The sequence below is a fragment of the Nannospalax galili genome, unplaced genomic scaffold, assembly GCF_000622305.1.
Source record: "Nannospalax galili isolate Female #2095 unplaced genomic scaffold, S.galili_v1.0 scaffold101, whole genome shotgun sequence".
Classification (NCBI taxonomy): domain Eukaryota; kingdom Metazoa; phylum Chordata; class Mammalia; order Rodentia; family Spalacidae; genus Nannospalax; species Nannospalax galili.
Genome location: NW_008345700.1, coordinates 526,073 through 540,000, shown reverse-complemented (window position 1 = coordinate 540,000; position 13,928 = coordinate 526,073). Strand labels below are relative to the sequence as shown.

The 13,928-nt window shown below is 49.7% G+C and overlaps 1 protein-coding gene across 2 annotated transcripts in view; it reads right to left on the bottom strand.

The window, feature by feature from the left end:
* Maea (macrophage erythroblast attacher) overlaps positions 1-13,928 on the bottom strand; it is a 37,162-nt gene that overhangs the window by 3,556 nt on the left and 19,678 nt on the right. The window contains exons 2-7 of one of the 2 annotated variants that reach the window (XM_008841815.3): positions 13,399-13,581; positions 11,409-11,612; positions 8,227-8,349; positions 7,465-7,578; positions 4,245-4,321; positions 980-1,088 (exon numbers count right to left, since the gene is read on the bottom strand). In XM_008841815.3, coding sequence (XP_008840037.1) covers positions 980-1,088; positions 4,245-4,321; positions 7,465-7,578; positions 8,227-8,349; positions 11,409-11,612; positions 13,399-13,581 — 810 coding nt within the window. The remainder of the gene's footprint in view (positions 1-979; positions 1,089-4,244; positions 4,322-7,464; positions 7,579-8,226; positions 8,350-11,408; positions 11,613-13,398; positions 13,582-13,928) is intronic. The other variant, XM_008841814.3, reaches the window with a different exon arrangement.

Sequence of the window (13,928 nt, the reverse complement as noted above, 5' to 3'; positions counted from 1 at the left end):
CCCATTACCCTCCAGGCCTTGACAACATGAGGGGGATTTTCTTTGTGCTCAAAGAGGTGGGACCGCAAGCATGACGCCTGCCTGCACTGTGAGGCCTCACAGGAGAGAAGCATGGTTCACGTAACTCAGGCCCAAACCAAACATTCTCCCCTGAAGAGAAGAGAAACTCAAGACACTAGTTTATATGTTTAGGCATGCCTGATGGCATTTCACTGTGAAACCACCTATACCTAGTAAGCTGTGTGGGCTTACTGGGATCCAGAGCACATCTAGCAGTGTCAAGGAGGTACTGGTTTGGTCTACCCAGGCATGCTTGTACCATAGGTTGGGCTGCAGGGAAGACATGCAGGTCTTTCACAGACTAGGCTCAAGGCTCAGGGAACAAACCGTAGAACTCTGTAAACACAGCACGCACCTAATGCCTTCTGAGGTCTTGGCTTGGTGAGGCTACGCTGAGCAAGAGTAAAAGCCACAGGCTGTTCACTCAGGGCTATTGTGAGCAATGGAGCATGACCACATCCTCTCCTACCACGGGCCAGAGAGCAGGGGGCTTAGAGCAGCAGACCTGCCAGGAGTCCAATGCCAGCACCAAGGAAAAGACCAGGAGCCAAGAACAGCAAGGTCACCACCAAGACCCTGTAGTGCCCCTAAGACCCAGATCCCTGACCTTACTGAAGAACAAGGGAGTCAGTAAGAGCAGAGCACAAGACAGGGTGCTGCTGTCTGAGAGGGAGTGCAGAGGAGGATCAAGGGGAAATGGCAGGTGGTACGAATCCCGAGCCTGCCAGGCTAGAGCCTGCTGACCTCTGCCCTAAACCTCTCAGCAGCAGGATGGAAAGCTTGGTGGATTACAAACCCTGAGGCTTCAGGAAATAATGACAGATGGGTCCTCAAAAGCTGCCAGCACCCTCTAACCTACTTCACAGGCCCCCTGACCCAAGACCAGCATGAACCTAATGAACAGGGTCACAGACATTACCTTGTACGGGGAGATGTGCGTATCTGGCGGGAAGGCCAACATGCCCATGACCTGGCGGACCTCATCCAGCTGGCTCCCTTCAGCCTGACTGAAATGCTTTCTTGCATGTCTGAAAAACATTTTGACACACTTGAGTTTGCATTTCCAACTTTTCGTTCATTCGTTCATTTATTTGTAAACCTGAAGAAGTCAGAAGACAACTTGTGGGAGTTGGTTCTCTCCCTCTACCATGTGGGCCCCAGGGATCAAACATAGACTGCCAGGCTTGACAGCAAGTGGTTACATTGAGCCATCTCACCAGTCCTGCATTTCCAACTTTAAAGATCTAGGCTAACCATCCCTTCAGAGTCTGGCATAGGGGAACCCCACCTCTGAAGATCTGCTGAGTGGGGCCTGAGGGGACCAGGCCCAAGGACTGACAGTCTAACCTTTTTGATTCTAAAATTGTGCAAAACAACTCAGACCCTCAAAGGCTATCATCTGCGTGCCTGTTCATCATGTATAAGCACACAAACTGTGGTCTTCCATGTGTGATACACATAGCTGGCTCTTGACAAGAGCCTGTTCACCTGGAAGGGCTGTACAGTCAGGAACAGGAACATGGAACTCTCCTGTCAGCAACTCACTCTGAGGGGCTCAGGCCTACACACCTTCCTGCAGGGCCTCAGATACTGCCACATCCTCTACACCCTGAGTGTTTCAGTGTTTCCTGCAGAACCAGCTCCCTCTATTCAGGGGCCAGTGGCATATAAGAACTCATGGAGTTCCCAAGTCCCCATGAAGTTCAGCCCTGTACTATGGTCATAAAAAATGGAGCTGGAGGGTCCTTGGAGGGGAGGGAAGGGTAATAAGGTAGGTGCCTGGATGGAGAATGGAGTTGGCATAGGTCACCAAGTAGCCTTTGAGGGATAGCAAGATGTCCACAAGGCCAGAGGAAGTAGAAGGTGTACCCAGGCTTAGGATACAACCAGTCCATACGCATGACCGTCTATCCAATAGGGCAAGTCATGAGCAGAGGCTAGCAGTCCAGGAGTCTGATATGCTAATCCTATGGTAAAAGAACTAATCATGTTTTAATGAACATCACAGACAGTATAAGAAACAAGCAAGCAAACATGTTGCAGTTTGGCTCTTTAATGTCTCCCAATAGCCATAGGGTGAAGACTTAGTCCCCAGCCTATGGCATTATTTGGAGGTGTGGACAGTTTAGGAGGTACAGCCTACTATAAGTTAGGTCACTTAGATGTATTCTTAAAGGGATGGTGATACCCTTCCTGTTTCCTGGATGCTGTAAGTTAAGCAGTCCACCACCGCTTCTGCATCCTGTTCTGCCTCAGCACAGGTGCCAAGCAATGAGACCAAGTGACCATAGATAGAAAATATAAGCAAACTGAGTCTATTCACTTCTGAAGTTGTTTGCCTTAGGAATATATTTCCTTAGGTATTTGTCACAGTGATAAACTGGCATACAGGGACCTCAAGTTTCTCTTTGAGAACATAAATGTGAGACACCCAGAAAGTTAAATACTTGAACCAGCCAGTCAGCCCCCATATTTCTGAGCAGAGCAACAATCTCCCCATAATGCTATGAAGACACAGGCCAAGTCCCAGGCACCAAGCACAGTGGCCAAGTCTACACGCCCACCTGTTCAGGAGGCTGAGGCAGGAGTACTGCTTGAGTTCAGAAGTTTGAGGATAGTCTGGGCAACACAATGTGACCTCTATTTCTTAAAAATGAAACAAATAAGAGGTTGGGACTGCACCTCAGTGGTAGAGCACTTGCCTAGCATGACCAAGGCCTAGAAAGAAAGGAGAGGCCAGGAGTGGTGGCACACGACTTTAATCCCAGCACTCAGGAGGCAGAGGCAGGCAGATCCCTGTGAATTCCAGGCCAGCTGGGGGCTATAGGGAGACCCTGTCTCAAAAAAAACCCAAAAAAAATGCCAGTTTCAAATATATAATGTAATCATATTTGGGACTGGAGAGAGGGCTCTGCAGTTAAGAGGACTGACTGCTCTTGCAGAGAACCCAGGCTCAATTCCCAGTGCCCACATGGCAGCTAATGACTGTCTGTAATCAGTCCCAGGGGCTCTGACGCCCTAGGAAGGAAGGAAGGAAGGAAGGAAGGAAGGAAGGAAGGAAGGAAGGAAGGAAGGAAGGAAGGAAGGGGGTCAGGGGAGAGCACACATAAACACATAGGCAGCTCATGCTCTCCTTTATAAATGCATGAGGCAAGGCAGAGCGACCCCGTGAGGTCCATGGCCAGGGCTCGTGTGCCCTACCTCCACTCCCCTGCTCCAGGGGACAGCAGTTCTGGGTACACTAAAAGCTAACCCTGAGCTAAGCTTGTAGGACTCTCTGCTCCCCACTCAGGCTGGTGGTGGAGAAGGGAGCCGTTCCTTGGGCATGTACTCATGCTGGAAATAGCAGGTCATCTTGTCACTGATCTACCACACAGCCCTGGCCACAGTGCTCTCCTGCTCACAGCTGTAGGACTAACTGGTAAGAGTCTGGTGAAGCTGTAGACAGAGAACCCTGGCAACAGAAGCTACTGCTGTCAGCCTTGGCTTGCACTGACCAACATCCAGGGTGGGAACCAGGAAGGTTTTCTAAGGCTGACTGGAGGCAAATAGTTCAGGGGAAGGAATGGGAATCGGTGCATGGCAACCTTCTCTGTGACACTCCATTCAGACAAGGCTGAGTAGGTGTGCCAGCTGGCCTGCCCACCCTTATGCTCAACTGCTAAGAAACCTGATAAGAACCTGCTAGGTAGAGGCTATGTGGGAAGCCTCTCTTCCTTGTATCCTTAGGTCAAAGACAGACCTCATAAGCTCAGATGTGCCTGCAGAAAGCCCTCAGGCATTATTGGTGTGATCATGCTCTCAGCTAGCCAAGAAGGAAATTTTAGATTCAGGTACTTTGAACTGATCAAGGGCCAACCTCTTGGGGCACACTTGCTGAAGCAAACGACTCCTTCCGAAGTGGACAAGTTTACATAGATGGCTGGGATACCCATCTGGCTCACCTAACAGCCATGAGGGTCTGGAATGTCACACGAAACTGCCAGCAGAGCAGGGGGCCCTCAACCCCTGGCTTGAGAACACCAAGATGTAGGTGGTATGTAGAACTGGGACCATCAGACTGAAGTCCCCTAATACCATGCTTTCCTCCCTCTCCAGCATCCAGACTGTGAGGATGGGGCAAAGGGAGTGGCAGCTGAATGTCCCACCCTACCATAAGGAACAGCGTGCACAGAACATCCTACCTCACAGCATCCAGGCGCTTGTTCTGTCGAACAAGCTCAATGAACTCCTGAATCCTGAGGCTGAATTCCAGGCAGCTCTGAGGGCAGAGATAAGATGAGGGTTAGCGGGTGCAACCAGTCAGCAACGCCACGACCCAGACATCTGGGCATCAGAACCTACAGGTCCTGTAAGCTCTGTCACCAAAGCTCAGGACATCCCCACAGATGCTGGGAGGCAGTGCTATGACCAGAGTCTTTGCTCTGATGTGCAAGAGACACTCTGTGGCAGGACCAGCACATTATTAGTGGTTGAAGAGGACCTGCATGATAATGCATCACCAAGAAGGGCAGCACCCAGAGACTGTCACCAGCTCCCAGGTACATAGAGTCAGGCAGGTGACTATGAGAAAGCCCTGCCAACTCTCTGTAGGGAAGAGGGCTTTCCAGGTCCCCTCGGTTATAATCCAAATTCTATAGCCTACGATTACCATAAAACCCTTTTCCCTACAGGTGTTTTCTCCCCACCGCCCCCACCAGACCTCAAACTCCGCACACTTCCTGTCTGTCCTGGAAAAATCCGCATAAGCTTTTGACTCAGGATACTGATACCTTGGTGGGAAGGAGAACAGTATCCCAACAGCGGGTCTGAAATAGGTTAGCTAGAAGATAGTACCCCAAAGGAATTGACAGGGAACACTCAGGCAACATATGGGTGAGGGGCTGGACAGGGAAAGTTTCTAGGCAGCAGCAGAGCCAGTACAAAGACCCTGGGACAGGAGGACAAGGTGCCTGGAGCAGCAAATCTCAACTCCAAGGAAGTTAATGTTCCTGTAAAGAATTTAAGATCTAGGCTGGTGGGGATTAGGAGATGGATGAGTGGGTGGTTCCCATGAAGGACAGAAGCTCTAAGATTTCCAAAGTTGTGAGCAAGGTCTGAGGTCAGCACTGCAGGAAGGAGGGGGCTACTGACTGTCCAGAAGTGCTGCAGTGACTCTTGGGGACAGTACAGAGGATGCTGGTGGATGCATCTACAAGAACAGAGCTCACTTTAAAACCAGCCATGGGGCTGGAGAGATGCTCAATGGTTAAGAGCACTGACTGCTCTTGTAGGGGACCAGGGCTCAGGTCAGTTCCCAGCACTCACATGGTGGCTTACAACCATCCATAATGCCAGTTCCAAGGGATCCAATGTCCTCTTCTGGCCTAGTGAGCACTGCACATGTGGTGCACTTACATACAGGCAGGGCAAAACACTCACACACATAATTTTTTTAAAAAATTGGTAACAAAAAATTAAAATAACAGCCATATCAATCCAATGTGGGCAGGAACTCCAGAGACTGGGGTGAAGCGGGCAGAAGGAAGTAACTGCTGCAAGCTCACATGGAAAGCCCCCCTTCACTATGCAGGTAACAAGCTAAAGATCTGCAGGGTATCAGGGAGGAGAGCACTTAGCCATCATGTGCAAAGCTACCTATAAACACAGCACTTAGGAGTCTGAGGTAGGACTTTGGCAAGTTTGAGGTAACCCTGGGCTACACAGCAAGACAGTAGCTTTAGCACACACTCTCTTCTGGCTAGAAATAGGATAAGGACATGAGAAGCTGGTCCAAGGCCCTTTACCCCATTCCCTAACTCCACATGTTCCCATTGCAATGGCATGAGCAGATGCATCACATGGCAAGTAAATCAACCTCAATGAGAATTTCGTTTTTGTTGGTTTTTTGTGGGGGGGGGGCAGGACCCCCCTATAGCCCCAGCTGGCCTTGAACTCAGAGATCCTCCTGCCTCTGCCTCTCGAGTGATGGGACTACAGGTGTGTGCCACCATGCCCGGCCATAATGAGAACTTTAAACTCCACTTCCCGATGCTATGTCCTCTCACACCTTGCCTCCTCTGGCATCCGATTCCCGTGTCCCATCTTCACAAGACCACAGTGGACACACTGCACCTGCATATGCATGCTGCTGCTTCAACCTTGCTTCTTCTAACTGGGGAGGAACATGGAGGGGTGACTGCTCTTCCTGATCACTGCCCTGCACCCTCTGACCCCTCTGTACCAGGAGGAGGACCAAGCAGACAAGAAGCAGAATCTAAATATGTCCCAAGCCAGAGTAGGAGCCTCCTGACTTGAGCAATGGGTAGCAGGCTTGGTACATTCAGGAAAGACAGTGCACCCCAGGCCTCCCTACGAACACCCTGGCCCCACAGATCCGTAGACAAGTGTTTTATGGGCCTTCTGTTCCCGAAGCCCGGCCAGTAGGAGCTGAGGGTGAGTCTATACACTGGAGCCCCAAAGAAGTCCCAGAGTAACTAACTGTTCCTTCTACAGCTGGTGGGCACCAGTGAGCTGTTTAAAAGCATGAAGATACTGCACAGAAATGAGAAAAGCAGTGTTTCTTTGCTTTGCCTTAAACCTGTCTATTGTTTAGGAGCAGTATTTGTTTTAACATTTAACTTTCAAACAGTCCACCAATGCACACATAAGTGCCCATTTGCTATGGAAATCACATTTCCAGACTTGAATCTAAAACACTTCCAAGTCATGCCAACAGTAACACTAGCCACCCTGTTCATTCTCCAACAGCTGGAGCCTACACACTTAACACTTTGCCTGACTTCTAGGCATAAGGCTTCCAGGTTTCTATTTCAGTGTCCTGCCAGCTCCAGAGTCCTGAGCCAATTCAGATATTTGTTTGGTACCCTATCACTGTAAGTTATTTTCCAATTCAGTGAAACTGAGTCTCAGATCCTATCCAGATCTTGTGTCTGATCTACAGGACCTCAGTGCAGTGTGACTCCTCTGATCCCTCCCCGGTGTCCCGATATAATGGGAGAGCACATGTGTATGTGTAGGCTATACAGATAAGATACATATCCCGCCGGCTGAGCTTACCATTTGTGACAGGCAAGCCTGCTCCCGGCACCTTCAAGTGTTGCTGGAGAGATGTTGACATTCCCTCCTACCTGACTTCTCAAAGACACCAACGCAATGCTCACTTACTAGCATGCATTCAGCACCTGTGCTTCTCAGGCCTTATCTACCCAGAGCTTCCACCACCAGCCCACATGGAGCACCCACAGCCAAGTTCAGCAAGCTGGTAGATGCACTGCCTGGAGGGGTCAGAGCTTGGGAGATCACCTCATGGAATAGATCACCACCAACTCCTACAAAAATGCCCAGCGTTCCTTCTTTGGGAGGGAGTGGGGGTGGAGCTGAGCAGGGCAGAGTGTTACATACCAATTCTGGCTTTCCTTTTAGGGGTTCCATACCAAGATCCTCACTCTCTTTAAGGGAGCCACTGGCGGCTCTACTCTTTCGTCCCGTCTTCGCCTCGTGCTCGCTTTGGCGGCCCTGAGTGGCAAAGAGTGTCACTCTTGGCAGGTGACTACGTGCATCCCAACAAGCTCAACCAGAGAGGTTAAAGCAGCACTCGGTTCAGAAAACAGCACAGCTCCCCTCATGGAGGCAGGGGCTGTTAATGAAAGCTAACATGTTTCGGCAAGCCATAGGATGACAGGTTTTTAGCGAGCAGGTTTAAGTTCTGTGGTTTGTGCTTTAGAGTCCTTCAGAAGTACAAAATACACATTCAGTAGAATATCACAGCCCAGAATGGGCCCTGCAGCCTGCCTGGAGATGATGTCCTCACTGCATTCCTTGTCTGTGACCAAGTGGGGAGCCCAGAAGCTGCCTCAGCTCCAAGAGCAGCGGCCATGAGCACGCTGCATGCTTGATGGGGCTCCACACCTCACTCCTGAACCAAACCCCAACACAAGAGGCAGCCCCTCGGGGCTTTTATCTGAAGGCAAAACCCTACCACCAAAACACCTTTAACCCCACCCCACCTAACAACTCCATCTAACAAACCAAAACCAAAGGCCCGCAAAAGCAGATGAGGGTGTGATAGTCCTGGGCAGGTGGCACAGCTTCTAACCCCACCTTGGCCCCTCTCTCAGCAGAGTGCCACCCCCACCAGATGCCCAGCCCAGAAAGCCCATGCACCTTCATCTTCCGGAGTCGGGACTTGTTGTCGTGGCACCAGGCAAGGCAGGTGGCAGTCTCACGCCTCTCCAAGGACTCTTCCACTTCTTTGGCTGTCAGGAACATCTCGATATTCACAAGGTCCTTAGGGGAAGGGGTGGTTCAGGTCACAACATGTCTGTGGCCTACCAGTAGGGCTGACTGGTTTTTCTACCCTCTTCCACCCCAGTGTGAGGCCCAGGCTCCCGTTCAGAGTGCAGGCTTGGCCCCAGCACCCCCTATCCTTACACTCCAACCTGTCCAGGGTACTGCTCATGGGCAGGTACCCAGGGAGTAAGACACCAGGTAACAAAGAAGGCCACAAGGACTGGGAACGCTGCATGTGGCAGACGCCTACTGGGGCAGGATACATCCTGCTGTAATGAAGAAGGGCCAGCAAGGAACACAAGTGCTGGCCTGTCATAGATACATACAAGTCGGCTCCTAGCACAAAGCACACAACTACCTGCCCCTAGAACAGAGCACAGACCCCTCTAAACCTAGCACAGGGTGCAGCTCTTCTGTGGTTAATCTTGCCAATTTGATGGGATTTAGAATAACCACGGAAATGAATCTCTGGGCCTGTCTGTGAGGGATTATCTAGATTAGGTAAATTGAAGGGGGAACACCCACCAACCTTAAATGTGGGGTCTAAGACTAAAAACGGGGAAAGGGAGTTGAGCACCAGCACTCATCCCTCTCTGCTTCCTGACTGTGGATACAAATAGCCAGCTACCCCCGTCTCTGCTGCCACATATTCCCCGAAACGATGGGCTACATCTCTTGGAACTCTAAACCAAATTAAGCTATTATTTCTTCCTTAAGTTGCTTTGTCAAGTATTCTGTTGCAGCAACAAGTAAAGTAGCTAATCCCTCCCACCCCTAGCAAATCCCCCAGCCCAGGGTACAACATCTCCATGTTCAGGTTCTCTTTTGCTTTGTTTACTCTAAACACATGATGTTTGGAGGAGGGGGTAGGAATGGTGTACACTACCCCTCTTGTCTGCTCTCTGAGAAGGGCCCAAACAGCTAATCTGCTGAGAGATCTCACAGGGCCCAGCAAGACTAGTGAGAGTGAGTAAGACAAAGGGGACATGCGCACCACAGAAAGGCAAGGAAAACTGTCCAAAGAAAATGGAAATTGCTTTGTAAAAAATCATTTTTAAGGGCTAGGTGTGGTGGCAAAGGCACCTTTAATCCCAGTTCTTAGGAGGCAAAGGCAGGTGGATCTCTGTGAGAGACCATGATCTACGTATCGAATTCCAGACCAGCTGGGGCTATACGGAAAACTTGTCTCAAAGAAAACGATAAATAAATCTTTAAAAAGTTTTTTAATTACATTTATTTATTGGGGGGGTATCACAGGACAACTTGCAGGAGTTGATTCTATCCTTCTATAATGTGATCTCCTGGAGACTGAAATCAGGTTGTTCAGTTTGGTGGCAAGTGCCTTTACTAGCTTAGCCATTTCACCAGCAAAAACACATTAAAATCGTTTTCCAACTAATAAGTAGACCACCAACACAGAGCAACCAGTTGAGCCATGTGCAGTATTCTCTGGCCAGGATCTGCAGAGACCTGATGTTCCTCCTGCCAGGCCCTGTGACCAGGGTTGACCAGGGGGTCCTGGTTAGCATCATGCCACAAGTACAAGTATGTGTGGAACAATGACCATGGGAAAAAGGAGGGAATTGAAGCTGTGGGCAGCTCAGGTCCTTAAGAGTCACGGCTAGGCAGACTATGCAGACCTAGCTGGTGGGCACAGTGTAAGGCACAAACTTTTAAGTAAAAACAATCATAATAAAGACTTCTTATTTAAAGATAACCTGGGGCAGGAGAGGTGCCTTAGTGGTTCAGAGCACTTTTCTGGACCCAGGTTCAGTTCCCAGCACCCACATGGGAGCTAACAACCTTTGGTAGCTCCGGTTCCAGGGGATCTGACATCTCGTCTCCAGGGGGATTGTATGCACGTGGCACACTCACATATGTGCAGGCAAAACATTCACGCACATAAAATTGGAAAAAAAATTTTTAATGATAACCCTAACAGACAGACAGGGCCGACGCTGATGCATTAAAACCAAAGGCTGGGTGAGCATGAAATGGCTCAGTGGGTAAAGCCATTTGTCACTAAGCCTGACAATGCGAGTTCAATCCCCAGGACTCACATAGTGGAAGGAGAGAACTGACTCCCAAGGGTTGTCCTCTCATCTCCATACATGGGCCATGGCATGCACGTGTCCCCTACCCACAATAAAATAAGTGTAATAAAAATTAAAATGCAAAACCAAAAATCAGTGGCTTACGAGAAAAAAAGATAACCTAAATGTTCAGCACTGTAACTGTGGTGGCCAAGCATAAGCTGAGTGCTCAGTGTCCAGCTGCAGTCATAACTAGTGATCACTAGCCAGGGGCAGGAAAGCAACAGGTCTTCTTCTGGCTAAGTGGGCGTGTCAGACTTCAGGGGCTCTTGTCAAGATCACTGGCCTGGCTTCCACTGGGGTTCCTGAGGCACCACCAGGCTAACAGAGCAAGCTAGTTGTGATCCCCAATGACTACTGGGGCATCACAGCAGGTGGAGGGTGGGAAGAACATGATGGCAACACAGAACAGTATGTGACACAAACACAGGCCTTCAGAAACAAAGATGAACAGTAGGACTGGGAGAGAAAGAGGGGACGGACTCATCTCTCCCTGGGGAACTGGGCAGGTGTTAAGTTTTGTTAAATTATTATTAAAATCACTAGTAAGGGGCTGGAGAGAATTTAGTGGTTAAGTGTGTGCCTTGCAATAGGGTACTGCTCACCTCTGTTCCTAACACACTGGTGCCAGTAAAGCCAGACTCTGGGAAATGTGCCCCATTCGAGGTAAGACTCAAAATGCTCCAAACAAAAAGCGACAGAAACAGGCCTGCACGCTTGACCACAGGAAGGTCAGGTACATGTGCACATGCCCTTTTCACATTTTCTCTAATCAGCATAGGTTCAAGGTACCAGAGGTCAATGAAGAGCACAGGGAACGTTACTGAGGCCCTTGGAACATGCACCAGAAGCCACAAGCGTGGGCAGAGGTCAAGCTCACACTGACACGCAGCTGGGACCTAGGGGGACAGGAATCTTACTTGCTGCTAACCAGGCCAGGGACCAAGAATACGTGGTGCCCACCTCAATGCCACTCTGGCGAGCCAGCTTCACTGCTGTGTTGTAGTAGCCACAGCGCAGCAGGTGCTCCACCATCATGCGGTCCATGCGCTTCCGTTTCCACATGCTGGCTGCTGCCGGCTGATCACTGCTATGTTCCTTGAGGTGCTCAATCCTGCGTTTGCAGAGCTTGGCACTCTCATCCTCAGCCTGGATGGACTCCACCGCCTAAGCCATGGCAAAGACACGCTAAGGGTGAGTTCAGCCCATGACCACCCAGCACAAAAACACATGGGCTCCCCTCTGAATGTCCATAAAGAGACAAGCAAAGTAAAAGCAGAAGCTGGTGGCACTGCTGGACTGTAACAGAAATAAAAGAAATCGGGTTCTACATTTGTATCTGGGGTGAGTCTGTGTGAAACAGTGATTACTGAGAGGCATGCTAGGGTCTATCACTTCAGGAGCTTGCAGAGCACACCTGAAGCCCTGGGTTCAATCCCTACCTCCCTCATAAAGGCCTACCACTTTATGCATGTGTATTTTCTTCCAGTTAAAACTATGTCGTCAAATGCTTACAATTTGTTGTACTTTCTTGGTTAAATTACTTATTGTGACTTTTTAAGTGACTTTTTTTTTTGGTCTTTTTGAGGCAGGGTCTCCCTGTAGCCCCAGCTGACCTGGAACTCGCTACACAGACCAGGCTGGCCTCGAACTCAGAGATCCACCTGCCTCTGCCTCCCAATTGCTAGGATTAAAGGCATGCGCCACTTTTAAGTGACTTTTTAAAAAAATATATTTTATTTATTATTTTTACATGTATGCGTGTATTGCCTGCACGCAGGTAAGTGCACCCGTATCATGCAATGCCCGCGCAGGTCAGAAGAGGCTGTCGGATCCCCTGGAACTGGAGTTACAGACAGCTGTTAGCTGCCATGTGGGTGCTGGGATTTGAACCCAGGTCTTCTGCAGGAACAACCAGTGTTCTTAACTGCTGCGCCATCTCTCCAGCCCCTGTAAGTGACTTTAAAACCTCTTATAATATTTTCTTAGTTAATTTTGTTCAAAATTAAATCCTAGGTAGAAATGTTCTTAACAACCTGCACTGCCCAACATGGCTGCTACCATCATGTGTGCCACAGAGGAGTCCCTGGGAGGCCAATGCCATAGAGGAACCAAGGCCCCATGTCATTAGGCATAACTTCTCACAGCCATGGACCTAGCACCACTAAGGCTTTCTGTCCCTGCGTCAAGCTGGCTGCTAGGCTGCAGGTCCTTTTGGGAGTGGGGTCTCCCTTTGGCTGCTGTCAAGGTTCTTCTCCGTCTGTACTCTTTTGAGTTACACTAAGTTATCGTCACCGATCTTAGGTCTTGGGAGGTGGTGACTTCAGCAGCCACTGTCATCCTTGTCATGCCTCTGTCCCCTTCTCTGGGCTCTGGTCAACCATGTGAGAAGTCCTCTCTCATGTGCTTTCCCTTCTTTCTGCACTGCATTCTAGACGATCTCTTCAGAACCACTTTCCAATCCTGGTACTCTACCTCTGAACCACCACCAGCTGACTATATTGACTTACACTTTCTATTCCCTACAGGTTTTCAAACTGTTATCCCCACTTTCCTTAACCCAACATCACCCGTCAACACCTCTCATGTCCAGGCAATGCTCCAGGATAGCTGAAGTCCCTGGGCTCTTCTCTGTCTGACTTCTAATGTGATTTGAACTGGTGATTCCCCTCTAAGGCCTGAGTTCTCTGATCACTTTGAGAACTTTTTAAAAGACAACCTAAGTCTTTAAAAGGGTCATCTGCAGTGGCTAGGTCATTCTGACAGTCCCAGGAGATACCCACAGGCAGTTCTGAACTGAAACTTGACCAGTCTTCTCAGGCCCCAGCTTCCCCATAGGTGGAGATGATCAGGACATACCCAGTCCTCTAGCAGCAAAAGGCCCAGGTATCCGGCCTGCAGTCTGCCTCTGCCCCAACTTCCCGGCCAGGGCCCACTCCCACAGACAACAAACCTTCCTCTTGAGGACACTCAGCTTCTCCACTACACCGTCCAAGAGGCTGACCACAGAGTCCACAGCTGGGCAACTACTCAAGGTCTTCTCCAGCTCAGCTACCACCATGGTGACGTGGCTGGTTTCCCGGTCAATGTTTTTCTGGGCAGCTCGGAAACGCTTGTTCAGTGTCTCATAGGGCACCTAGACAAGAAAAGACAGTGAAAACACTGGCCCTGACCTTCAAGTCACAGCCCAGGTACAGCACACAGGCTTCCTTCAAATCACCTGCAGAGGCAGTCTCAGATGCTCAGGTCTCACAAAACATCTTGTAGTGTGGATGGAGACCCACAAAGCATGAAGAGTGGGGGATAGCCAAAAAGCCTGGAGGAGACTAACATAAAGACACATGTCGCTCTAGTCAATAGATGATATCGGGCCACAATTAAATAATGCCAAAGTTCATCTAGAAAAACAGTTAAGGAAGTGACCCAAGAGTCCAGTAGGGAAGGGAGCTTTCCGTTCAGCCAGTAGAAAACCAGAGATAAGGA